Raw genomic sequence first — 25305 nt, 5'->3', positions numbered from 1 at the left:
CAAGGTACGAACTGGCAAGAGAGGGAGAGAGAGAGACACCACCTTCCCGCTGTTACATTGTATGCTGGTTACACCCCTAGGTGGGAGTAGCATTCACACCACCAATCTGAGTGCTAGACAATGAGTCAATCACAAATGCTTAGATTTGGCCAAGTCCATAATTCATGAGGCTTGGGGGCCACTGACATAAAGCATGACATTCCACCCCTGGCTTCCAAAGACTCATGCACATCCTTTATACAAGACATTTAGTCCATCTCCAAGAGTTGCCAAAGTCCTAACAGGTTCAGCATTGTTCAAGTCCCAAGTCTCTTCTGAGATCTACGGCAAGCTCTTAACTGTTACTCCCTGTACAAATGAAACAAGGTTAAACATTTCCAAAATGAAAAGGCACAAATAAACATTACCATTCCAAAAGTTACAAATGGGAATACAAAGCAAGTCCAACATCCAACAAGGCAAACATCCAACAAGGCAAGCCCTTGTTGCCAAGCTCAGCATTTGAAGCAATCTGGTTGCAAGCTCCAAAAGGCTTGGGTGATTCCACCCCCATGGCACTTCCAGGAATTTCAGGTACCTCAGCTTCTCTCTTAAGCCCCCTCTGCTCAGTTTTTGCAGCTTTCCTTTGATGATCTACATTCCTGGCTTTTCCAAACACTGGGGTCTCCACTGAACCTTTAGCTTCACCCTTATATCCTACATATTGCCCTCTCAGGGGCATACTGCTTGGCCTCTTACATCTTTTGCCATTGGGGTAGAAACAGTTTTGCCCTCAGAATTTGTATATTTTCCTTGCACCTAAAATCAGTGTCATGTGGATGCTGCTGAGGTTTGTTGCCAGCTGGAGCAGTAGCCAGGCTTTTCTCTCTCTTGACTGTAGAGGTTGAGTGCCTGGATTGCTGGGCTCTGTGAACCTGATTGTGAGGAAAAGCTTATCTATGCTGCTGCCATTCTGGAATCTGGTGTGGCTGCCAGCATTGTGGAACCTCATATGACAGCTGCCATTCTGGATCCTCATGTGGCCTCCGTCACCATTCTGGAGCATGGTGTTCTGCAGCTTTCTCCTTTGAGCAGTCTTTCACTTTTGCAGTCTTGAGGCTGCAAAGGATGAGGACCTGCTGCTTCCTGGGATGCCTCCTGGACATCTTTTTTATTTCTTTGTTGCTTCTCAGCAATCAAAGTCTCAGCTCTATCTTTACAGTCCATACTGTTCTGGTCAAACTCACAATGTTTTAAATCATCCTGCTGGGCTCTCTGCTCTTGATTCACAACATAAATCTGGCTAAAAGCCTCCCAAAATAGCCATGCCATTGACTATATTCAACTGCCTTGAAATTTCCTCTGCCAGATTAGTCAGCCCTCTGCCCTTAATCTTAGTCTCAGGCAAAGTCCCTGGACACAACCAAAATGCAGACAAACTTTCTGCCAAGCTATAACACACATGATCTGGAATCCAACAGCTAATACAGTCCTTCTTCCCACCAGGAATCTCCCAAGCCTGGTCTCTACTGGTAAGCTTTCTATCAGCCTTCTGGTCTCCTGAGCTCTGATCAGAAAACTCCTCTACAGAACAGCCTAAGCTGTTCCAATGCCACTGTTTCAGGTGACATCTCTAAGCCTTCCCAAACTTTTCCTACAAGCCATTTCCAAAGGCTCTTGAACCACATGGTCTGGTATAGTCACAGCAATGACCCCACACCTCTGGTACCAAATTTTGTCTTAGCTACTTTTTATTTATTGCTGAGACAAAATACATGACAACCAAAATGCAGGAAGGAAAGGTTTAGTTCTTACAATTTCAGAGGTTTCATTCCATACTCAGATGGGTTGGAGTGGCAGGTGACACGGCAGACCACCATTCATGGTTGTTGCAAATAGCAAGGCGTAAACTGGCAAGAAGACACATCTTCTTTCCACTGTTCCATCATATGCTGGCTCCACCTCTAGGTGGGTATAGCACTCACACTACCAATCTGAGTTCTAGACAATGAGCCAATTACAATGTTAGATTTGGTCAAGTCCATAATTCATGAGGCTTGGGGGCCAATGATATAACCATGACAGTGACTAATGCAAAAATTTAATATCAGAGAAGTGGGTGACTGCTGTAAGGGTATCTAACCATATGATTCAGAAACTTCTTGATCTGGTTTGTAGGAGTGTGGAAAGGTTTGGAAATGCAGGCTAGAAAAGTCATACAATGCTGTAAGCAGAGCTTAATGGGTAATTCTCATTCCAGCTTAGAAGATTAGAATGCTGACAGGAATGTAAACACTAAAAGCCAACCTTAGAAGGTTTTAATTGGAAACAAGGACTCCGTTGGCAAATTGTATTGAAGGCCATGGGTGTTGTACTCTGGTATAATTTGTGCTGATGTTTTGCACGTCTTGAGAATTTGTGGGAAACTGGGACTGAGAGCAGTGGACTAATAACTTTGTAGATGAAATTTTCAAGATTTCATTCAGGCTGTCACATAGACAAGGCATCCTTCTTTCAGTTAGATTTACAGAGAGAACTGGGGACGAAAGGCAGAGAAGAAAATTTTTAAAAACTAAAATTATGACCCAGAAGAAATCACCTGAAAAGTCGAGGCCCAAATAGGTGTGTTTGCTGAAGAGATGAGGGCCATTAAAAAGCAGTGAAGTCCTTCTATAGGGACAAGAAAATGCCTTGAGAGCACCTCAGAATTCAGGAAGACTCTACCCATTACAAGATCAAGCGTAAAAACATGGAAACCTTTCACTGGAGAAGAGGCCCCTCCTCACCCCCACCCAGCAGGTCCCTGCTCAAGATATGCCTCCTAGAGGACTGGCTCCTTGAATTGACTTCACTGTGCTCAGCATCTAGGCATTAAGAGGCCACCAAAGTCATAATCTAAGAGGATCTGGCTAAGCTCCCATTGAGGACAGAATTTTGTCATCCACATGATTCTGGTTTTCCTGGCAAAAGGAATGTAAAGAGTTATGCTTCTACACAGATTATGAAGGAAGGCTTAGGAGGCCAGGCATAAAGTCAGAGGTGTAGTGGAGACCGCAAAAAGTTGGACTGTTTACTGAGGAAAGCAACAGGCTATGAGTGGAGCTAGTCTGAGAAAGCTTGTGGGGGCTATAACCACCAATGCCATAAGGTTGGAGCCACTCAAGCCCTTTGGAACTCACATTTTATCACTGTGCACCAGATGCCAGATATGGAGCTACTGGATCTAATGTGTGCCTACCTACGTTTCATTTTTCCTTTGGTCCACTTTTTTTCTGTTCCCTTATTCCTCCCTTTTGAACTGAGAATGTTTACCCTCTGCCACTGTATCTTCAGGTTATGTAACTTGTTTTTGATAATCATAGTGGTTCACAACTAAGACTTGGCCTTGTGTCTCAGAAGAGATTCTGAGTTGTTTTCTGGAAAACAATGGTACTACTGAGACTTTGGGAGAAGGGACTGTTGCAGTTCTGGTTTTACACACGGTAACTTAACTATGTGAGGCAGAATGATTATTCCAGGGGACTAGTGGAGCATATATTGTATCTCTTGGGGTAGGGCACGGATGCATGGCCCTGGATTGGTCCTTCATCCCTTCCTTTCTGGCGCTGCTCCCTACTGTGCTCCGCTACATCCTTCCATCGTGTTTCTGCCTAGAACCAGCTGATCATGGACCCAATCCTCTGAGAATCTGAGACAATGTAAATCGTCTCCTCCACTACATCTGTGGGTGACAGATACAGTGCCCAGGAGTAGGAAAGATAATATGATGTGGAATATATATGTCCTTCTAAAGTTTTTCAACCTTCAATCAAATTTTAAATATAGAAATTTGCAACATGGAAGAAACACTGACCTGAAGGTTTCGTAAGTTTTTTTTTTTTAATGCTTCAGAAGTTTTTTCCTAGCTATTTTCTCACAAGGTTCATAAATTTAAGGAATTTTCACATTGCTTGTATCTTCATGAAAACATTTTAAATGGTCACTGTAGAAGTCTTTCATGTGTTAATTTTACTACGTGGTGAAAAATTAAACAGCAGTGCCACCAAATGAGAAAACTCAAAATTTCACCAAAAAGCAAGACCAGTTTTGTAAACACATGAAATGCTCAGTCACTTTTTTTGGTGGTGGTAAGAGGCTAAGATAACATCTTACTATGCAGTTCAGGGTGACTCAGAACTCATTATGTAGCTGAGGCTGCCCTTAAACTCATGGTGATTTTCCTGCCTCAGCCTCCCAAGTGCTGGGATTACAAGTGTGTACTTATATACCTGGCTTCAGTGACTCACTCACAGAAAACCAAATACTATTTTATCATTATATATGATTTATTAGTAAAAATTTAATGTATGTTAGAAAGACATTTAAATGGTTTGGTTTTCTATTTTGAATCTAGAATAATTTTTTTATATAATCTTAAGAGCATAAAAGCTATATCATGGCCAAATTTTATCAAATTTGCATGTAACATCTCAAAATCTCTTTGAAGAGTCAATACAATTTAAGCATTTCTTTGGGTTTTTTTTTGGTACGTGGGAGTGAACTCACAACCTCACACTTGCCAGGGCAGGTGCTTACCATGCTAAGCTAAATGCCCAGTCCACGCATTTCCTACATGAAATTCAAAATATGAAATAATCCAAAATTCAAAACTTTTTGAGCACTGACATGATGCTATACGTGGAAAATTGTACAGCTGATGTCGTGTAATGAGATACAGTCAAACACACAAAATTATTAAAATATTGTACAAAATTACCATCAGGTATGTTTATCAGGTATGAATGAAACAAATTTTGTGCACATATTTCAACCTTATCTTTAAGATATCTCAGATATTCCATAATCCAACAAAAAAAGGGGAATAAAGAAATCTAAGATACTTTTGGCTCCAAGTACTTTGGATAAAAGATATTTAACCTGTAGTATGAAAAAGTATTTGTATATAACATTTTTTCTGAACTAGCATTACTACCATGGTTCTATAAGAATATCTAAGAACAATTCAAAGTAGATACAAGTGAAAAGTGTATCCACTGTGGAGGAAGCTGTTACAGGCCTAATGCAGGAAAAAACAAAAACAAAAACAAAAAACAAACCAGAAACAGAGCAAAGAGAAATAGAAGCATGTAAGAGAGTGTTACATGCAATTAATAATGAACTTAGCACATTCAAAATACTGTCTATGACCAACCAATACAGAATTTCCATAACACTATTTTCACTGAATTTTAATTAGTAAATACATAGCTTCCTTATTAAAAAATTGAATCTATCTTCTTTACTTGTTCCATTCTTAATATGAGCATATATGCTGGGTTAGAAAGGCAATTCTATATAATTTGGGAAAAAAAGACCTATTATATGTTATTCTCTATATTTAAATTCTACATAATACTATAATTTTCTTTGTTAAATGTGTCAAACAGAAAATTATACAAAGTTGGGTATACAATGCTAAAGAATCAGAATAATTAAGGTAGTGATTGTTACTCTTAATTAGATCAAACATACTTTTGAGAATTCAATAAGAGATATAAGGTCTTATTGAAGAAAATGTACTAATACACACATAATTAAACTTTTAATTCAGAAAGTGTAATAATGGCAAATTCACCTCTGAATGTCATGTTAATCACTCAAATTAGAATTATGGTAAGTAAATACAGACATACGAAGTACCCTATACAGCATCTAGATTCTGCCATTTAAATAACTTGGTATTTTACTTGGTAAAATAACTTTAACCCATAGTCTAGCCAATTTAGATAGAGCAACATTAACAATCAAGGCCATCATTTAGGAAGAAACAAATGTCCATAAACTTTAAGCCAGTCCCCAGATAGGCTAATTAATTGACAGAGCTGAGACAAACAATCAGGTACTGTACTCTGATTTCTAGTTTCATTTGTATAACCTGTTTATACCAAGATCTGTTCAATAAACAAACGTTTACTGAATATTTCCTTATGTACACTCCTGAAATATAAATCACAAAATTCACGATAAATTTATTTGTTTTATTATTTAGCAGGACCATACTAAGCTTTGGGAACAGGAACAGAAACTAACTTGGAGGAGGAAAGTGAAGGAAGGAGTGAGACAAAAAGAAAAGAAGGGGAGCAGTAATATTGGCAAGATGGCTGACTCGAGAATTGAAATATGCAGCCCTCTTATAAAAAAGGACCAAAATAATCTATATTTTGACCAAAGTGTTTAAAGGAAGGAACTAGAATGTAGGAAGAGAGTGAAGCACAGAATCTCAGCAGGCCATATGGAGAAAGGCAGCAAACATCCTGCCTCTGCACTCCATGCCCCCATTAGGATTGGCTTGGAACTGAGAACGACTTCTCCCTTGGGGAAAAGCTAAGCATGAGCCCTAGCCATGCTATTACCACTGCAGACACCTATTGTCTCTGCTAACTGAAGAATCCTGCTGGCCTCAGTGGCCTCATTGCAGGTGTTCATATAGCTACCCTGTAACAGAGAAGCCGGTGTTACACACTACCCATGGTGGCCCCACTCCTACTCTGCTGTGCCATCTTGAAAGTGAAGTAGCTGCTATGTAGCTTCTCCTGCCTCAAAGACCAGGAATCACTATATCTGCATGGAAACTATATCACCATGCCCATTTGGAAGCAGATTCAGTGTACCCTGCCCAAGTAATGCTCTAAAAGCCAAGTGTAGGTGAAACACTTTCCCTACTAAAGTCACTCAAAAATATAAAAAATGTGATTATTCCCCCAGAAGTACAGACATCAGTGTAGGGAAACAAGAAACATGGAAAAGCAAGACAACATGACTGCACCATAGGAATACAAAAATTCTCCAGTAGCTGACCCCATTAAAATGGAATTTTATAAAATTGCTGGAAGGAATTCAAAATTATGATCTTAAGGTAACTCAAAGAGATAAAGGAAAAGACAAACAGATAACTTAATGAAACTAGGCCAATTCCATGATATGAAAGAATATTCAAAAAATCGATTTCATAAAAACAAAATGAAGAAAAATGTTCGAGTTGATGAATTTAGTAATAAAAAAATATAAAATTGATAGTTCCTATAACAGAATTCACCAAACATGGATGATAAAAAAGTTAATGAAAAAGAATGATGAAAACTTACTTCCTGCATTCTTATGGGACATCACTAAACAAAACAAAAAAAACCCAACTTATACTGTAGGAATTTGAAAGGGAAGTCAAAAGACTGAACAAAATAAATGCTAAAAACTTTCCAAGTCTTTGGAAACACATGGACTCCAGATCTATTTAACTCAAGTCTCAAAGTAAGTACAATCCAAAAAGGTCCTCACTGAGACACATTATAATAAAAATGTCAAAAGACAAAGACAAAAAGGCAGCTAGAAAACAGAGGTCAAATTACATAAAAGGTAATATCTAGTAGGTTCTCAGTGGATTACTTGGTAGATATTTTGCAGATCAGGAGAAAATGGGACTATATATTCAAACTGATGAAAGAAAACAACACACAAAGCATCCTGACAGCAAAGCTTCAGAAATGAAGGTGAAATAGTCTTTCTCAGACAAGCAAAATCTGAAGCAATTTATTACTACTAAGTCTGCCTTACAGGATATGCTTAATGGAGTTCTTCAACCAAAACCAAAAGTACAATAATTACTATCATGATAATGCATTGTGTAAAACACACTGGTAGAGGTAAATACAAAATTAAGATCAGCATATTTCATTACTGCAATAGTGATAAGTAAAATAGTCTATTATAATTTTAAAATATTTCATGTAAGCCTTTTCATGACTACAAAACAAAAAACTATAGCAGACACACAAATTAAAATAAGTGAAATTCAGCATGTACAGAAAATAATCAAATCATAAAGGCTATAAAGAAAGGAACAAAGGACCTATAAAACAAGAACAATAATTTTTAAAATTATAGGGCTAAGTCTTTTAACTGTCAGTAATAACTCAGGATGTAAGTTGATTAAACTGTCCAATCAAAAGATGCAAATAGCTGAGTGGATTAAAAAAAACAGATCTCACTATACACTGCAGACAAGACATTCATTTGAGACGTAAGGACACACAGACGCTGAAAGTGAACACACAAGTAAGGTATTGCATGGAAATAGGAACCAAAAGAGAAAAGTGGCCATGCTTTTATGAGATAAAATATACTTTTAGTCAAAACAGTCACAATAGACACGCTTGGTTATTATTTAATGATTAAACGGTCAACTCATCTAAAAGTTATAACAACTGTATACATACATATATATATATATATATATGTGCAGCCCAACAATGGAGCATCTAAATACATAAAGCAAAAATTAACAGATGTATAGGGGTAACAGATTGCAATCTAATACATAGTAGGTGACTTTAATACCCCCATGATTCAATTACTGTCCTGAACATATGAGAGTTTTTGAGGGGACATTCTAGATCTAAATTATAATAGTTGGATACTAAGTAAGCACATACAGGTTTATATTAACTCTTATACAGTAGTTGTGGTATTATTGAAAATGTAGGACTAGGTGTGGTGCTGCAGGCCTGTAACCTTAGCACTTGGGAAGTTGAGGCAGAAGGTTCATTGCAAGTTTAAGGCCTCACAAAGTGAGTTCAAGACCAGTCTGAACTACATAGTAAGATCCTGTCTCAAAACAAACAACAAAACAAAAATGTAGGAAAGTAAGAAATAAATTATTAAAAGAGGTCTGTTTAAGAAACTTCTCTTGTGCCAGGGATTTAGCTTAGTGGTATAGGCACCTGTCTGGTAAGCATGAGGTCATGAGTTGGATCCCTGGTACCAAAAAAAAAAAATAAAAAACAAAAAACAAAAAAAATACCCTTGCTCTTAAGAAAACTATAACGCGGACTTCTGGGAGAACATGGTGGATAGATAATAGCAGCTACAGAGGCTCTCTGAGATAGCCAGCTTAGATTCCAGGAATGGTGCGGTGTGGGAAGTCCTAAGCAGGTGGAGATATACCTTGCCGACCCAGGAATGAACTAAGCTGAGAGAAACCAACTGGAAATGCAATCCTGGTGCTATGACTGGAACAGCTATAGTCTCAGTGCCGAAGCTGGAACCCGCGCCTCTAGAAACCGTGGCTTGAATTTCCTGCTACCGCTGCTGTATCTGAATCGGCACAGCAGGGACAGAGACGTGAAAGCTCTGAGAGCGGGAATTGGTGAACCGAATTGAGAGCAGAGATGGCGGGGAGCCCTGCATCGACTTGCGGTGAGTGAGAGGAATGGGGACCCTTTCATAGACTAGGAGGCTCCAACAGAGGACATTCTAGGACCAGGCAGACTAGCTGGAACAGAACACTGGAGTGACTTCAGTCACATATTCCCCTCTCAAGCAGGATTGGTGGGGAGCGCTTGACCTGAGTGATGCCATGGACTAAGACCTAGGAGACCTAGCCCAAACCAGGTCCCTGTGCCTGGCAGTGCACTCTAATGAAGTGAAGCCTTCAGCAGGTTGATTGACCTGGAGGGGGCGGGCCCAGCATAGGCTGCCCAGGTCTGTATCTCCCTGGTACACTGCAGTGGGCAGGAAAACCTAGCTGGCGTGATTCAAACAAACTGTAACCGACAAAGAAAGAAACTGGGCCTCCTATATACGCTTGTATGGAAGGAACAAAAAGTATGGGAAAAGGGAGCAACAAGAAAGGGTCCTCAGGTCCCAATCCTGAGAACATTGATCCAGGAAAGGTAAATGAAAAGGAGAATGAGGACAGAAAACATGCAATATCAGGCATAGCACCAACAGACATAAAGCGTTATCTCCGAGACCTCATGGAAGAGTTCAAAAGTGAAGTATTTAACCAAGTAAAGAAAGATATAAGTAGAACAGTTAAATAAATGCTAAGCACCTCCCAAGAAAAAACAGATGGTGGAATGGATGAACAGAAAAAAAGGAGAGAATTGTTTGATGGAGAAAATAGAGAAAACATAGAATACATGAAGCAGGTTCAAAGAGATTACCAGGAAACTAAAAACTCTACTGAAAGCTGGCATAACAGCTTGAAAGAAACTAAGGACAGATTATCTGAACTGGAGGACAGATTTGTAATGTGGGAGCAGGAAAGGAAAAACTTCTTAAAAGTAACAAAGAAACAAACAGCAATAATACAAAGACTAGAAGATGATAAGAGGATCCATAACTTAAGAATTAAGAATGTAAAGAAAGAAGCAGGGATACAAACAAATGAATTGCAAAGGCTATTCACAGAAATAATCAAGGAGAACTTCCCTAATATGGGAAAAGGTAAAGATACTCAGATCTATGAGGCATACAGGACCCCAGCTACCTATAACCCAAAAAGAACTACACCTAGGCATATAATAATTAAAATTCCAGAAATCCAATATAAGAACAGAATATTAAAAGCTGTCAGAGACAAGAAACAGATCACTTACAAGGGGACACCCATCAGAATTACAGCAGATGTCTCGGCACAAACCATCAAATCACAAAGAGCGTAGGGCGAAATAATTCAAGTTTTAAAAGACAATAACTTCCAGCAAAGATTGATACATTCTGCACAACTGTCCCTAGAAATTAATGGAGAAACAAGGTGCTTCCAGGATAAAGAGGAACTTGGGAAATTTGCAACTACCAATTCAACTCTACAGAGAATACTGCAGGACATTCTAAAAGAGAAAAATACCAAGATTCCAGAAACAGTGGCAGAGGGTCCACAATGAATAGAGCAGAAAGCAAAATGAAGAAGACAAACTGACAACTAATGACAGAAAAAGAGCTCAACAGAAATGAGACAGAAAAGGTTGGATGGTATAAACAGCTATTTTGGAGAAAACAAGATATCATAATAGCTAGTGCTCATTTAACATCATCTTGTTTTCAAGTCCCATCAAGCTTTTGTTTTGTCTCCATCAGTTGTAACATATTGTATCTTATTGGATTTTATTATATGTGATAATATAAACAAAAACTTTTATAGACAAGGAGATTATACAGAAACCATTGTTCATTTTCTATTAGTTGGTTCTAAATACCTGTAAAACTGTTATTCTCTTGAATGGTTTTACCTTGTCTTGATATGTTTGATGCTACAGTTTATGAAGTTATACTCAGAGATTTCAGGAAAGAGACACTATGGTAACTACTTTTATGTTGGGATATCCTGTGATGAAATACTATTTTGCTTAAATGATTATGTTCTGACCTGTGCTGTTTTGTTATGTCCTCTTTTTTCTTGATCTCCTTTTTTTTTTTTTTTTTTTACTATTTTTAGCTTTTTAATTAAGGGAAAAAAATAAATAAAAAAAAAGCAGGATATATTATAGTAACCCACTTTGATTTCCTATTAACTTGATTTGAAACCCGTATTGCTCTCACCATCTTGTTTACTGATTTTACTCTATTTTGTTTTGCTTGACAGCACCAAGTTTGAGAGTACAGGCAACAACTGTGAAGACAATAAGATTCACTATGATGCCCATTCTGGTTTGACTATTATCTTCTTTTGAAGTCCTGTAGTGTCTCCAATGTTTTGGTTTTATTGGTTTTGTTCTTTATTGTTTTGTTCAATTTTATTATAACTGATGATATAGGCAATTCTTGTTAAGATAGCAAGAGGTATTATGGTAACCATTGCTGATCACCTTGTATTCTGTTTTTACATTATGTATTATGTCCATCCTTTTGATTTGACTGACTCTGTTTTGTTATGTCACATTTGGTTTTTTCTCTTCAAAAAAGTAATAAGAACTGTGGGAGTAATGAAACCCAAAATGTGTAATTGTCATTGTAAAAAAAGAGAGGAAAAGAAAGGGCTCTAAAGGATACAACTGCATGTATATTTAAGCGTATAAGATAGATAACCATATTATTGAGTTTTTGTTTGATCATTGAATAGAACTGTTTGTAGTCTCACTGTTTGAATGTCCACTTTATAATGCTTTAATTTTGTAACTTGAACTATTTCTAAGATGACAATATGTTATCTATTAACTAGTGGTTTCCTGCTAATTTTTTTGAAATTCTGTATAATTTGTACCCTTTTTCTGTTTTTTTCTCCTTAAATAAAATTTAAAAAAATAATAAAAAAATAAAACTATTATGCAATTATGCTTAACATTGCAATACATGTGTTTGTGAGCCATATTTAAGTCTACTAAGAGCATATTTTAGGATAAAAAAATGACAAAGCTCTTCCTTTGTATTCTGAGATGTATTAACTTTAGCTGTTGGAAGCATAATGTTCTGAGTTACTCAAGTGACTAGAGAAAAGAATATAACTCTCTTTGATTAAGGTGCTGTACCACTACCACACACGCAACCACAGAAAGAACAAAGCCAAACCATCTGTTTTTCTCTTAGGAGAATACAGGTAATGCAGTAAAGCAAGGTAACTCTACAGGCCTGTTGCCAAAATAAGGCCTGTATATGCATATACCAATGAGAGCAGGTGGGCAGTGCAATGGTTGACCAAGTCTCCAAGATATGGGGTAATGCACAATCAGAGCCATGTAGACTACTATCAAATATTTTGATGTCCCATGTCATTTTGTATAAAAGTACACATTTTTAAAAAATTAAGCCAAACTGGACTAAGCATAAGCTCATCATGTTTAATGGATAAATTACCATTTTAAACACTTATATGGGCTACGTGGAATGTTGGAATGAGTTATTAAAGACAAAACAATTACAAAATAGCAATGGCCCTTGTAGCCTGTAATCCACTGCAGTGGATAAGCACAGAAGGCCTGCTATGAGAAAAGCTAACTTAAAACACACATGCACATGTGTTCACACACACAGGGAGTTTTATACCAACTCATCCTGAGAGTCCTTGTTCACTTTGAAAATCAGCATAGTCTGGGATATTTCTAATTCTTGACTAAGAATACAATCCTAGGAGAAATAAAGCAGACTGTTTCCAACTGTTATATAAGTGTGTCACCAAACGTAAGTTCACAGCTATTTTCCTCATCAAGTTAGGTATGAAAGGGTTTTGGGTAATAGAACCAATCAATGCCTCTGACTATAAAGATAATTATCTCTGATTTGGTTGCTATAACTTTCTCCTGAGGAAAAAGTGCTACATTAGAGTAAAAGTGATTAGTAGCAAATTACACTTAGTGAACTAACAAGTGGTAAAGTGAATGCTACTGTTTTACATTAATGCCCTATCAATGATGTGTCGTTTTGTAAAAAGGAAAAGAAAAATAAGAAACATTGGATTAAAAATACGATTCAAAGAGCATAGTAATTTAAAGCCACATGGTAAGGTTCTAGACAACAGGTCAAGAAATAATCTTGGGGAAACTGGAAAATTACCATAGTTAGTTACTGTTTCATTATTCAGTTTTATTCATGCTCAGTCAGAAGTTTAGGGATGAAAAGGGGGAATAAGAGAGTTCTTCACTGCTAGGCTTCTGAAACTAAAGAGAAACTATAACTGAGTCTAGAAAATTTAGAACAATTTTTACCTAAAATTACTTCAAGTGAAAATAAAGGGTAACTTACTGAAAAGTCCTCAATTTTATTTATTTTTTATTTTCTTTTTGATTTTTTGAGACAGTGTCTCACTATGTAGTTCAGATTAGCCTTGAACTCACTATGTAGCCCAAGTTGGCCTCGGACTTGGGGCAATCTTCCTACCTCAGCCTTTCAAGTGTTGGGGTTCCACCTCAATTTTATTTGTGATTTCTGGAATTCTGACTTTTCCACTCACTCTCCAGCATATTTAAGAATTTAATAAAGATGGCATTATAAATCAGTGGCAAAAGAAAGATGTTATTACATTTGGTGGGACTTTCACTACTTGGTAACATATAAAGTAAAATATTTTAAAGGTAAATAAAGTAAGTTCTCATTTCAAATCAAAACCTACAATGACTTCTTAACAGATTGTCCTTAAACTTATTACAGAAAGAGAAAAAGAGACAGGATAATAAAGAATGAGAACAAAAAGTAAAAAACCATGAAATTATGATGCTGATTTACTTCCCAGCAAGAAATCTAAGAGTATTAATAGAAGCAGGATGATAAGCATCTGAGCTAATTCTTACATGTTCTTCCCACACTTTCTTTTCTCTTTCGTATGCTTCCTTTCTCTTCCGCTCTAGTTGTTCTTTTAGTACAGCAGCACGTGCATTTTTCTGGGCCTGAAAATAAATATAATCAACAAAATTAGTTATTAAAAAGAGGCCACATGGCCCCAGATCTTTGAATGTATTGACTTATTAGCCAACAAAAAAGAGTCTGTGTTGATCCAGAATAAAAATGTAAGCTTGCTCTAATCAGTAGGTCCTAGAACCTGGCTTGAAATACACTTCCTACTTAACATGTAAATATTTGCTGAATGTAAATAATAGACTGAAATTGAAATATAACATAATTATTGTACATAAGTTCACTTATCTCCAGAGAAATGGATAACTGTGCTTCATTGTTAAGGTTATCATATTTTTTGGGAGTACTGTTTCATAGTTTTATGTATTGATGCTATGATTTCATCTAATTGCTCTTTATAATTATGATATAAAGAGACAAAAGCACTAATTTTTCAAAAGACAAAAAGTGAGGAAAAAAGAGTGAAGAATAAAGCTAGAGAATAAAACAACCATGTAAAACACAATTTTCCACATTAGCTTTTAGTTTTCTCAAAAAAAAACCTGTAGTATTTCTAGTCAGACCTTAATGGATTCAATTCTTTTTCGCCGTAAGTCAGCTTCTTCACTTCCTTCTTGTCCTTCGCAACTATCAGCTTCTTTCTATAAAAGAAGTAGAAAAGCTCACCACTTGGGATACAAACTTTAATCTCAGTGCAGAGCTCTGTGATAGACAATACAAATAAACTAACATCTAAAAATGTAAGCCAAGAAATTGCCAAAACTGTTAGCTTTCTTTCAAAGTTGCAAATGAAAACTTCATAATTATCAACTCCATGTACAATCAAATAAAAAATAAAAAAAGAATGATAAAAAACACACAATCATTTCATGGACCCTAATTTCACTGTTCTCTTAGAATTATTCTGTAATGAATGGTATTATACCTTTTAAATTCTATAAATCAGATTTACTTTTGCCTAGGTATAGTTTTCTGATCCCTGATTTTCATTGTCTACATCAGTTTTTGTTACTGAATTTTTAATCTTTTTATTTTTGGCTTTTTGAGACAGGGTCTCATTATGCAGTTTAGGCTTGGCACTTTGTAGCCCAGGCTGATCTCAAACTTGCAAGGATCTTCCTATCTCAGCCTTTTGAGTGCTGGGATTACAGGGGTGTGCCACTATGCCCAGAGACTGAATTTTTAATCTTAATGTAATATAATATCATCAATTACTTTTTATTTGTTTAGGGGTAGTTCTACTGGAAAAGAAATGTAGGGTCTCAAACATACTAGGCAAGTGCTCTGTTACTAAGCTATATCCCTAGGCCTCAATTACTCTGTAAGGAATTGTTAACTTACCTTTTCACCACGAAGTTTGGCTTTAATTTGCTGACGCTCATTGAAATTCTGTAGTCTTATTTGCCTCAGTCTTGCCAGATAAACCTACAAAAAAGGCACGTGACATATTCATTTAAAAGAAAAGCTATCAACATTTTTAATACTAAAAAATACTTTAATTTGAGGAAAAGGGTTAATCTAAAGACAAGAAATAAAAGTTCTGAAATTTGGTTAAAGGCAATATAATATTAGCTTCCAAGAGTTTAATTTAGAGCAATTTTTTCCTGAAAGGAAATGCATTATAATTACATGTTTTTAATTTTATCAAAAGAAAATAAATTGAATTTAGAAGACTGAATACAGTTATAGGGCAAAATTACAACACAGCACAATTATATTGTCAAAATAGAGTAAGCAATCCTTATAGACTCGCAAAATCTCCAAGTAATTGTTAAGAATTTAAACCATGCAAGAAAGGAAAGCAATAAACTCAAATTTTATGGCTGTGTGATGGAGGTAGCGAACATGCGGAAGCATACCTCTTCCTCTTTGTTTCTTGGCTTCCCTCCTCTTGAAGAGCTGGGCCTGCCTCCATACATAGCTGCCAGGTTTTGCAGGATTCCCTGTTCATCATTTAATGTACTAAGTTTAAAGAATAACTGGGGCTACATCATCAGTTTACCTAGGAATATCCATGTGGCACTTTAAAGAGGCATTCGAAATCCTTTATGGGTTCGATAAACCCTCAGTCAGTTTTCTTCTAAAAAGAGCCCATCCTTTCAAAGGGCCACTCTGTCTCTACACAGGTCTGTATATGCACATGTACTAACACACACATACACACATTCACACACGATTACTGCTGAACTCAGCGAGTATGTTGTATGTTAACTGTAAGATCTAAATCAAACTATTTGCTCTCAGGAATGTCCTGTAACTATACTGCCAGTGATGAACCCACTTGTTTTTAAAATATTATTAACATGAAATTACCTTACAGGAAATTAATATACTTTAATAAAACTACCAAGTTCTCAATTATCTACTTTCTCTTCCTTCAGCATGCAAGCATGCTTCAAGTTTCTTCTAACTTAAAAAATTTTTAGTTTCACTTCTTTGTCTGTTTATCAGGTTTTTTCTTTTTTTTTGTACACAACCTAGCACTTGCCAGGAAGGCGCTTATGCTGCTGAGCTAAATCCCTAGCCCTGTTGATCAGTTTTTTGAAATGTGCATTTATATTATTTTCTAAGATCATTGACGTCTTTACAAATGATTCACAAAGAGTTTTCTAGGCAATTTTCCACTAAAACTCAGCTTTCACTAAATTTGCTATACTTTTTTCTCCTAATAATATAAGTTCACTGCAGAAAATATATAAAATAAAGAAAGTATGAGCCATGCATAATTCTAACATTGAGAAACTTAAAATTCAGGACATCTTCCAAATTTTCTTTTATTCATATGTATGCAAACATGTATATTTTTATAGAAATTAGGATTTTATACAATTACCATGTTTTTCAGCTCACTTTAAATTGATTCATATTCAATTAATGCTTCTTAAAAACACTACTCTTAAATGACAATATACTATTTATAACAATCTACTAAATAAATCTTCTGTAATTAACACTTTGTCTCTCTTCTCTCTCAGTATTTGTTAACTCTCCTATATTCTTCTAATATTCACTATTTTTCAGTTTTTTTTTCTTTCTTGGTTCACTGCTCAATGTAAATATTCTCTAGTGTTTCATTCTCTAGCCCTCCTCATCCCAAGGCTTTAATATATACTGCCAAAAAGAGAGTGGGGTAGAAGAAAGAAAGGCCAAAGAAAAAAAGAATAAAAAGAAAAAAATGGAAACAGCTTTTGTAAATAAGAAGGGGAAGAGAGGTTGGAGGGGAGGGAAGAGGAATAGGAAAAAAAGAAGAAGCAAGGTATATCATGTCTAGGTACAAATTCTTTATGCTGAGTATTATTACTATGTATGTATAAGATATATCAATAATTCTAAAAATGAAAAAAATCTGAATCAACATATCAGACTACATTACAGGCTAAGTAGGAGTATAGCCAGAGTCCCGGACTTGGAGGCTGGCTTGGGCAACGTTAGCAAAACTGTCTCAAACAACAAAAGCAACAACAAACTCCAAACCTAACAGCTCCTCTTTTATGCAGCAAAAAGCTGTATCAACAATTTATAAGTCTGACTTTTCACACCATCCGTTTAATTTCTTTAATTACATAATTTTATCTCTTAGTTTCTGATCATGATCACCCATCCAAATCAGCAAGTTGGCTTATCCTTACCTCTATCACATACCGGATACAAATGATTGCCAAATTAACAATTCTATCTCCTAGTAAGTCTGTAACTCATGACAGTTTCTGCCTTGGCTCAGGCCTTCTTTTAATTCCTGGATTTCCAAATGTTTCCAAACTCATCTCCTTACCTTTAGTATCACATCATCTATATATTCTTACAATGTACTGGGAGTAATCTTTCTAAAATTTCTATTTCATATCAAATCCCATAAATCCCTCAGTGGTTTTTATTATCACTTGATTTAATCTATTCAGGTTACTTGGGATCTAGCCATTTCCTTGTTCAACTCTGCCACTGCTCAATCATAAAATTTTGATTTTTAGCCATGAAAACTATTTGTTATTTGTGTACAACTCTATGATGTCACTGCTCTTCTTAAAATGGCTAACTCTGGAAAGTTTTGCCACAGAATTCTTTAGTGAGTTAATTGTGCCTCCTCTGACCTGCCATGCCATTGTTTATATGCTGGCCATAGCAGCACTCATCAGAGTCTGTGACACTGCTGCAAGTGCAGTATGAAGTCTGTTTGTGCATGTTTTTGTCAGTGTCATATACACACAGATAACCGTAAATAGTTACTTAAACTTTCCAGATCTGGCAGAGTAGCATCTACCTCACAGATGTGACAGGAAAAAAAAAAAAAAACATTACTATATGAGTGAGTCCTGCCTTTTTGTCCTAACAAAAGGCTTTTTGTTCACTCCATTTCTTCTCTTTTTGAAGAAGGTCCTGATATTATCTTGTCAGTTATTTAAGCATTTCAGGTACAGGACAAAGAATTGAGCACGTGAAATAAAGAAATAAACAGGGAATGCCAGGCAAAGATACCAGCTGAACATTTAAAAGGTATGTAGATGTATCTGCAGAATTTCTGGAGAATAGATGGTAGCAAACTGAGTAACGCTAGAGACTGCATCTTCCTGTCATATTATGTGAGAAATAGAAGAATTTGAGTTACTGTGAAGTTAAAAAACAAACTTTCTTTAGCTTGAAATATTACAAACTTGCAAAAGATCTGTACAGTGAGATGTCCAAGTACTCTTCATCTGCTTCTTCCAACTTTGTGGATAACTATAACACGTTATCAAAACCATGAGACTGACACTGGTGTAAGCCAAGAGGCTTCACAAGTTATACATGCATACATTTGTAACTGTGTGCATGTGAATCCAAATAATTTTATCACATGTGCAACCTTCTGTAACCATACCACAATCAAGGCACTTACCTGTACCATTATCATGTTTTACAGTCACATATACCAGTATCATCTCTAATTGGTCAACCATAAAACTGTTCTCCATCTTTATAATTACATTTCATAAGCTCATACAATATAAGGCTTACTGAAATTAATTGTTTTAACTCTGTGTTACTGTCTTGTGGTCCATTCAAAGAACTGCATGAAATAGTTTTCTCCTTTTCATTGTTACTGAACAGCACTCATGATATGGATATGGTAGCATGGTCCACTCATTTACCTACTGAAGGACATTCAGGTGATTTCATGGTTTTGACTATTATGAATAAAGTTTCAGAAAACAATGAAAGGGACCAAAAAAAAAAAAACTGCAAAATAATGTAAGTGCGGTTATGACTATTCATGAATAAATTTTTAAGTGAAAAAAGGCCCTTTTTCGGTGGACTATATATACCCAAGTATACAATTACAGCCTATTGATATAGTAAAACCACTTTTGGTTTTAGAAGAAATCATCAGAGTGATTTGCACAGTCGACTGTAGCATTCTGTACCAATAATGTGTGGATGCACTAGTTTCTCCTGTCTTGTCAGCATTTTTTTCATGAGTTTGGTACATAGTCTTGCTAAGTTACTAAACTGTTCACGCTGAGCTCAAACTTGTGATCTTCAGGCATGTTCCACCAGGCTTTGCTTAGATAATTTGTTTTTTTTTTTTTTTTTTTTATTACTCCTTAGTGCTTATTACTTTCTTTGGGGGGGGGAAGAATACAGTCAAATATGGCAAAACAAAGCTGTCAGTCAATACCAAGGATAGACATAGCACATGGTGTAGAACAGAGTACAAGTTTATCAACAATGGTAATCAACGTTGTCCCTTGTTTCCTTAAAAAGAATTGTCTATCTCATTAGATATTATAAAGTTGGACAAAACAGTAGAGAACAAGACCAATAAAACTTAGGCATTGTAAACATTACAGGACTTCCAAAGAAGACAGTAGTCAAACCAGAACGGGTATCTTAGTGAATCTTATTGTCTTCAAAGTAGTTGCCTATGTCTTCAAACTTGATACTATCATATAGAATGGAACAGAGTCTAATCAGTCAAAACAAGATCGTGGGAGTACTACAGGACTTCAAAACAAGTTAATAGGAAATCAAAAAGAGTTACTATTTATATATCCTAATTTTTTTGAATTTTTTCTTTAACTAAGACAAACATAAGAAATGACTAAATAATTTTTTTTGAAACAATAAGGGGGAGATTGAGATAAAACAGGACATAACAAAATAACAATAGAGGTCACAGCATGACTGTTTTTAACATTGAATTTTAATACTTCTTTTACATGTTTTAGATATAAGTTCTTCATTGGATATGTGGTTTACAACAATTTCACCCATTCTGAAATGTGCATTTTCTTCCTCTTACCAGAGTCTTTTATACAGAAAGTCTTTCATTTTGATAAAGTCCATTTTAAGAAGTTTTCCTTTTGCAGTCCATGTTTTTCATGTTAAGTCCAAAAACTGCCTAGTCCTAGGTCATGAAAATTTCATTTTTTGCTAGAAGTTTTACAGTGTTGTGTTTCAAATTAATGCCTAAATTATTATTTTATGAGGTATGAGGTAAAGCTCAAGGTTCATTCATTTTATTTTATTTTTTTGTGGATGTCTACTTCCCCCAGTGATAATATTAAAAAGGCTTTATTCATTTTTTGAGCTGCTTTTACTCCTTTGTTAAAAGCCAATCAGGCAAATTGTTTGCACTCTCACTGTTTGAAAGTTTGTAACTTGAACAACTATTTCTAAGATGAGAATATGAAATCTATTAACTAGTGATTTCTTACTGTTTATTTTTAAAATTTTGTATTACATCTACCCTTTTTCTGTTTTTTTTTTTCTCCTTAAAAAAAAAAGCCAATCAGGCCTATCTGAATGGATGTGCGTCTGGGATCTCCATTCTGTCCCATTGATCTATGTGCTTTTATCACTAGTACTACACTATGATTACTGTAGTACAAGTCAAACTTAGGTGACAAAGAAGCATTTTTTGCATCTCTGCATAATTATCTTGCCTATTTTCAGGACAAATTCCATTCAATTCATTCATTTGGATTAAGTTTATATAATAATCACATGTAACTTGCAGAATTTTAAGATTATATAATAATCACATATAATTTGCAGAATTTTAAGAATTATATTAAACTTACAGATCAATTTATTACAATTGCCATTTTTCCTATGTAGTCTTTAAAAAACTTTTGTTACTAGTATATGTTTGCAGTTAAAAATACTTACATTCCTTGTGTGGAGTTGGTATGGGTATATAACACATCTGAATTCCTTTTTAAAACATCCTCTTTCTCTCTACTGTTCTCTCCTCTCTCCACATCTTGATCCCTTTCCCACTGGAGAAAGATCTCTCTACTTGCTATGTTGCATCTACATTCATGAGAAATACTGGTAGGTATTTTGAGTTTTTTTTGTGCTTTGTTTGGTTTAAGTATCAGGCAATATGAACTGAGAATTGTTTACAAGGCTATTTTCCTGAGTGATTATATCAAATTGGAGTTAGATTTCTTCTTTGAATATTTGGTAAAATTCTCCAGTAAAACCATTTAGGTATTAAGATTTCACAACACTGTTGAAATCAGAAATTCAATGTTTTTGATACCAGAACATAAATTCAATTTTTAATAGTTGTTGGATATGTTTTTTAAAAATTTGGCTAAGTTTTGCTAGTTTGTGGGCTTTGTTTCTTCTAAGCTGCTGAGTTTATAATGTAAATTATTCTTTTAATTGCTAAAAGGTCTGTAACGGATTTTTCATTACTGGTACATAATATCTAGCATGTACCTCTTACGGGAGGAGAGATGTAATATGGCATATGATTTCATAGGATTCAGTCCATAGGCAGGTGGCTCCAAGGCAAGAACATCATAGTGGAAGGGTATGGTGGAACAAACCTGCTTACTTTATGGTGGTCAGGAACCAGGGCAGAGAAACAGCATCAGAGGGGAAAGGGCCAACAACCAAATACCCAAAGTCATACCACCAACACCTACTCAGACACACCCTTACTAATCCCCTGGTGGCTCTCCAACCAATCAAACTGATAATACAGTTTAACTGTCACAAGGTCTGCAGTGGTATTATTTGTTTCATTCCTGACACTGGTGATATATGTCTTTTCTTTTTTATCTTTATCAGTCTTACTAGAGATTTATCAATTTCATTCCTATTTTCCCAAGAAGTGGCTTTGTATTTCATTTTCTCAATAGCATCCCAGTTTTCAAGTTTGCTAATTTTTAATCTCATTTTCTTTGAGTTTATCTCTCTGTGGAGTTTACTCAACTTCTTGTTTAGGTTTTTATGTGTCTGCTGAATACAGCAAAACTTCAGTCATTATTTCTCCAAATACGTTTTTTAGTCACACATTTTTTTCCTGGTCTTTCAGGTCCAATGAAACCAATATTAAACCTTTTTTTTTTTATTGCTTCATAGATTCTTAAGACCATGATAAATTTTTTTCAGTATTTTTTTGTTCACACTGAGTAAACAATTGATCTGTCTTCAAGTTCACTGACTTGATCTTCTGTTATCTCCACTGACTTTATTTTATAAATTTTAAATGTTGGTTATTTTATTTTATACTTCTGTAATTCCATTTTCTTTGGTGAGGCTATTTATTCATTTTATTAGAATTAGTGTTTGATTATTAAAAGTTTTATGACAGTATTTTTAAAAGATCCATCAGGTAATATTTGATTCATCTTGGTATTGTGTCAGATCAATGCCTTTTCTTACTCAAATTGTAGCTCTCCTTGCTGTTGGTACAAGTGATTTTTTAAATTATAGCTTGATTATGTGGTTACTATGTTAGATGACAATTCTACTTAAGTCTTCTGTTTTATATTAGCAGGAAGTAGCTTGTTGAGAATTAGCATTTTTGTTTTGGGCTACTTTTAATCCAACTGCAGCTTCATTTTCTGAACACTTCCTATACTATTCTAATCAGATTCATTCCCCTGATGCTGTTGGAGCTCCTGCTCAATCCCTGCTGATGCTGGTTGTGACAGAGGTTGGGTCATCTGCTATGGCTGGGAGGACTTCTGAGTGTGGAGATAAATGACATTTGGCCTGGTCTCTGTAAAAGCAGGTGAAGCACATGGAGACACAAAACTTTGCATCTACTGTTATGGTGAGCAGATGGAATCACCTGCTGGAGTTCTAAGAGCTCTGATTGTTGTGGGGCAATGACATGGCTCAGAGATCTTTCTTTTCTTTCTTTTTTTTTTGGTTTATTTTGAATTTGTTTTTACCAGGCAGGGTCTTGCTATGTAGTTCAGCCAGACTTTGAACTTAGTTTGTCACCCAGGCTGGCTTCAAACTCAAGGCAATTCTCTTGCCTCAGCCTCTTGAGTGCCGGTATTACAGGCATGTACCACCAAATTCAGCTGGTCCAGAGTCTTATAACTAACTATGGATTAAGTTGCCCTCCAAATCACCAGTTGTAGACTGGGCCTGGAATCCCCTGAAGCTTCACTGCTGCTCTCATTTTGAATGACTCTTGTATAGAGAAGGTGATGGGGTTTCCCATCTGTGTTGGGATTCACAATTTTCAATTCTTTTGGTGGTGAGAGCATGCTTGTTGGATGTATGTATGTATGTATGCATGTATATATACAATGGACCTGGGTTGGACTCTGTGATACCCAGTCCAGGAATCAAGAGAGATATAAAGAAAATCCAGGAAGTCACACTGTTGTTCCTCACCTCAAATTCCAAGGGCCTTAGTTTACTTTCTTTCCAATGTTTAAACTCCTATTACCATTCTATACTGAATAATTTATAGGCTATCTAACTCAGAAAGAGCAGGGGAAAGGGAGTTTGTGTCATGTGCTCTGAAACTATGCAGAAATACTTCTTAGTAGCAAAGGTTTTAACACTGCAACATACTCTATGGCATGGTCAGTAGATCAATGCTCAATACAGTTACATGGGATTGTTATAAAGACTAGAAGAGCTTATTATAGGATAAATTGTGCTCCCCCATTCAAATATTGAACTCTAACTCCTAAGTAATTTCAACTGACCTTGAAGGCAAGATCTTTACCAATTTAAAATTAAGTAAGCAGGATAAGTCAATGTAATATGATTGCTGTTATAAAAAGGGATACTTATGAGATAGACTCAAATATAGGGAGAGCAACATATGAACATAAAAGCAAAGATCAAGGTGATGATTGTACACAGCAGGGAAAGTCAAAGATAGCCAATGACTGTAGGAAAGAGGGATAGAGCAGATTCTTCCTCAGAATTCTCAGCAGGAAACAACTCTGTTGACACTGAACTTGGATTTGCCTCCAGAATTATGAGATAATAAATTTCTTTTGCTTTTACCCAGTTAGTTTGTGGTACTGGTTACAGTAGCCCTAGTCAACTAATATAGAACTAATGCACATAAATTAATATAGAACTAACTGTATAATGCCTAGTGTAAGCTTTAATAATCAATTGTTATCATTACTTAATTGCAAGTTGTCTTTTTCTTTTATTACTTATATTTCCTGCTAGCATGGAACCTTAGATATTACAATTAATGTCTGTATAACACTAAATGAATAAAAGGATAAATGTTTAACAGTTAACGGTATATCTTTGAAATAATTTTCTATATATATTATATGATTTAAGATGATATGAAAATAACACTTTTTCAAGGGAAATCATGTTGTTTTATCATTTGTGAAACTCAGAAGTTCTACTAAGTGATTCAAATGAAAATTTAACCAAGAAAAACTTTGGACATGTATCAGGAAACATCTATAACAATATCCAAAGTAAAAACAAAACTACTCTTAATGACTATGCCAAGAGAATAACTGTGACATAATCACACAATGGAATATTATACAGCAGTACTTAATTAAATACAAGTAATCCAAGTCCAGGGCTTTGTGGCTGGTATGGATTAAGCTGCCTTCCAAGTCACATTCCTATGTTCTAGTTGTGATGTGGGGTTAGAAGCTCTTGAGGCTTGATTGTTGTCCTCAAACTGAACCACTTATGAGGTATTATGGCTTGTGTTTAGATGTCCCCCAAAGTCTCATGCAGTCATATGTAGGGCTTTTTCAGAGGTGCTGCATCTAGAGTGTGTGACTGATTCATGGTGTAAGACTAGGAGTAAGGGTGTATAATTACTAAATCAGTCCACTGATTGGTTTGGCAGCAGCATAAGCCAGGCAGCCTAAATAGAACATAAGCAGCACAGCGAAGTTGCTATGATCACTTGGATTTGCTTGCTCACTGCTTTGGTTGTCTTGTCTGCCATGAACTATTTCTCCTCTGTAATGCCCCTCTGACATGCCACTC

At 35.8% G+C, this 25305-nt stretch overlaps 1 protein-coding gene across 18 annotated transcripts in view; it reads right to left on the bottom strand.

Moving 5' to 3' along the window:
* The window catches only part of Nek1 (NIMA related kinase 1), a 165796-nt gene that overhangs the window by 76842 nt on the left and 63649 nt on the right, over positions 1–25305 (bottom strand). For 12 of the 18 annotated variants that reach the window (XM_063234760.1, XM_063234759.1, XM_063234766.1 and 9 more), the window contains 4 exons: positions 15942–16025; positions 15424–15507; positions 14646–14723; positions 14019–14114 (listed from right to left, as the gene is read on the bottom strand). In XM_063234760.1, the coding sequence (XP_063090830.1) occupies positions 14019–14114; positions 14646–14723; positions 15424–15507; positions 15942–16025 (342 nt within the window). The remainder of the gene's footprint in view (positions 1–14018; positions 14115–14645; positions 14724–15423; positions 15508–15941; positions 16026–25305) is intronic. The other 6 variants (XM_063234764.1, XM_063234771.1, XM_063234775.1 and 3 more) reach the window with 1 other exon arrangement.

The sequence above is a fragment of the Cavia porcellus genome, unplaced genomic scaffold (genome assembly GCF_034190915.1).
Source record: "Cavia porcellus strain 051 isolate PalLab524CR breed Dunkin Hartley unplaced genomic scaffold, mCavPor4.1 scaffold_24, whole genome shotgun sequence".
NCBI lineage: Eukaryota > Metazoa > Chordata > Mammalia > Rodentia > Caviidae > Cavia > Cavia porcellus.
The sequence above is the reverse complement of the archived record's forward strand: the minus strand, read 5'-3'. Positions and strand labels throughout refer to the sequence as shown.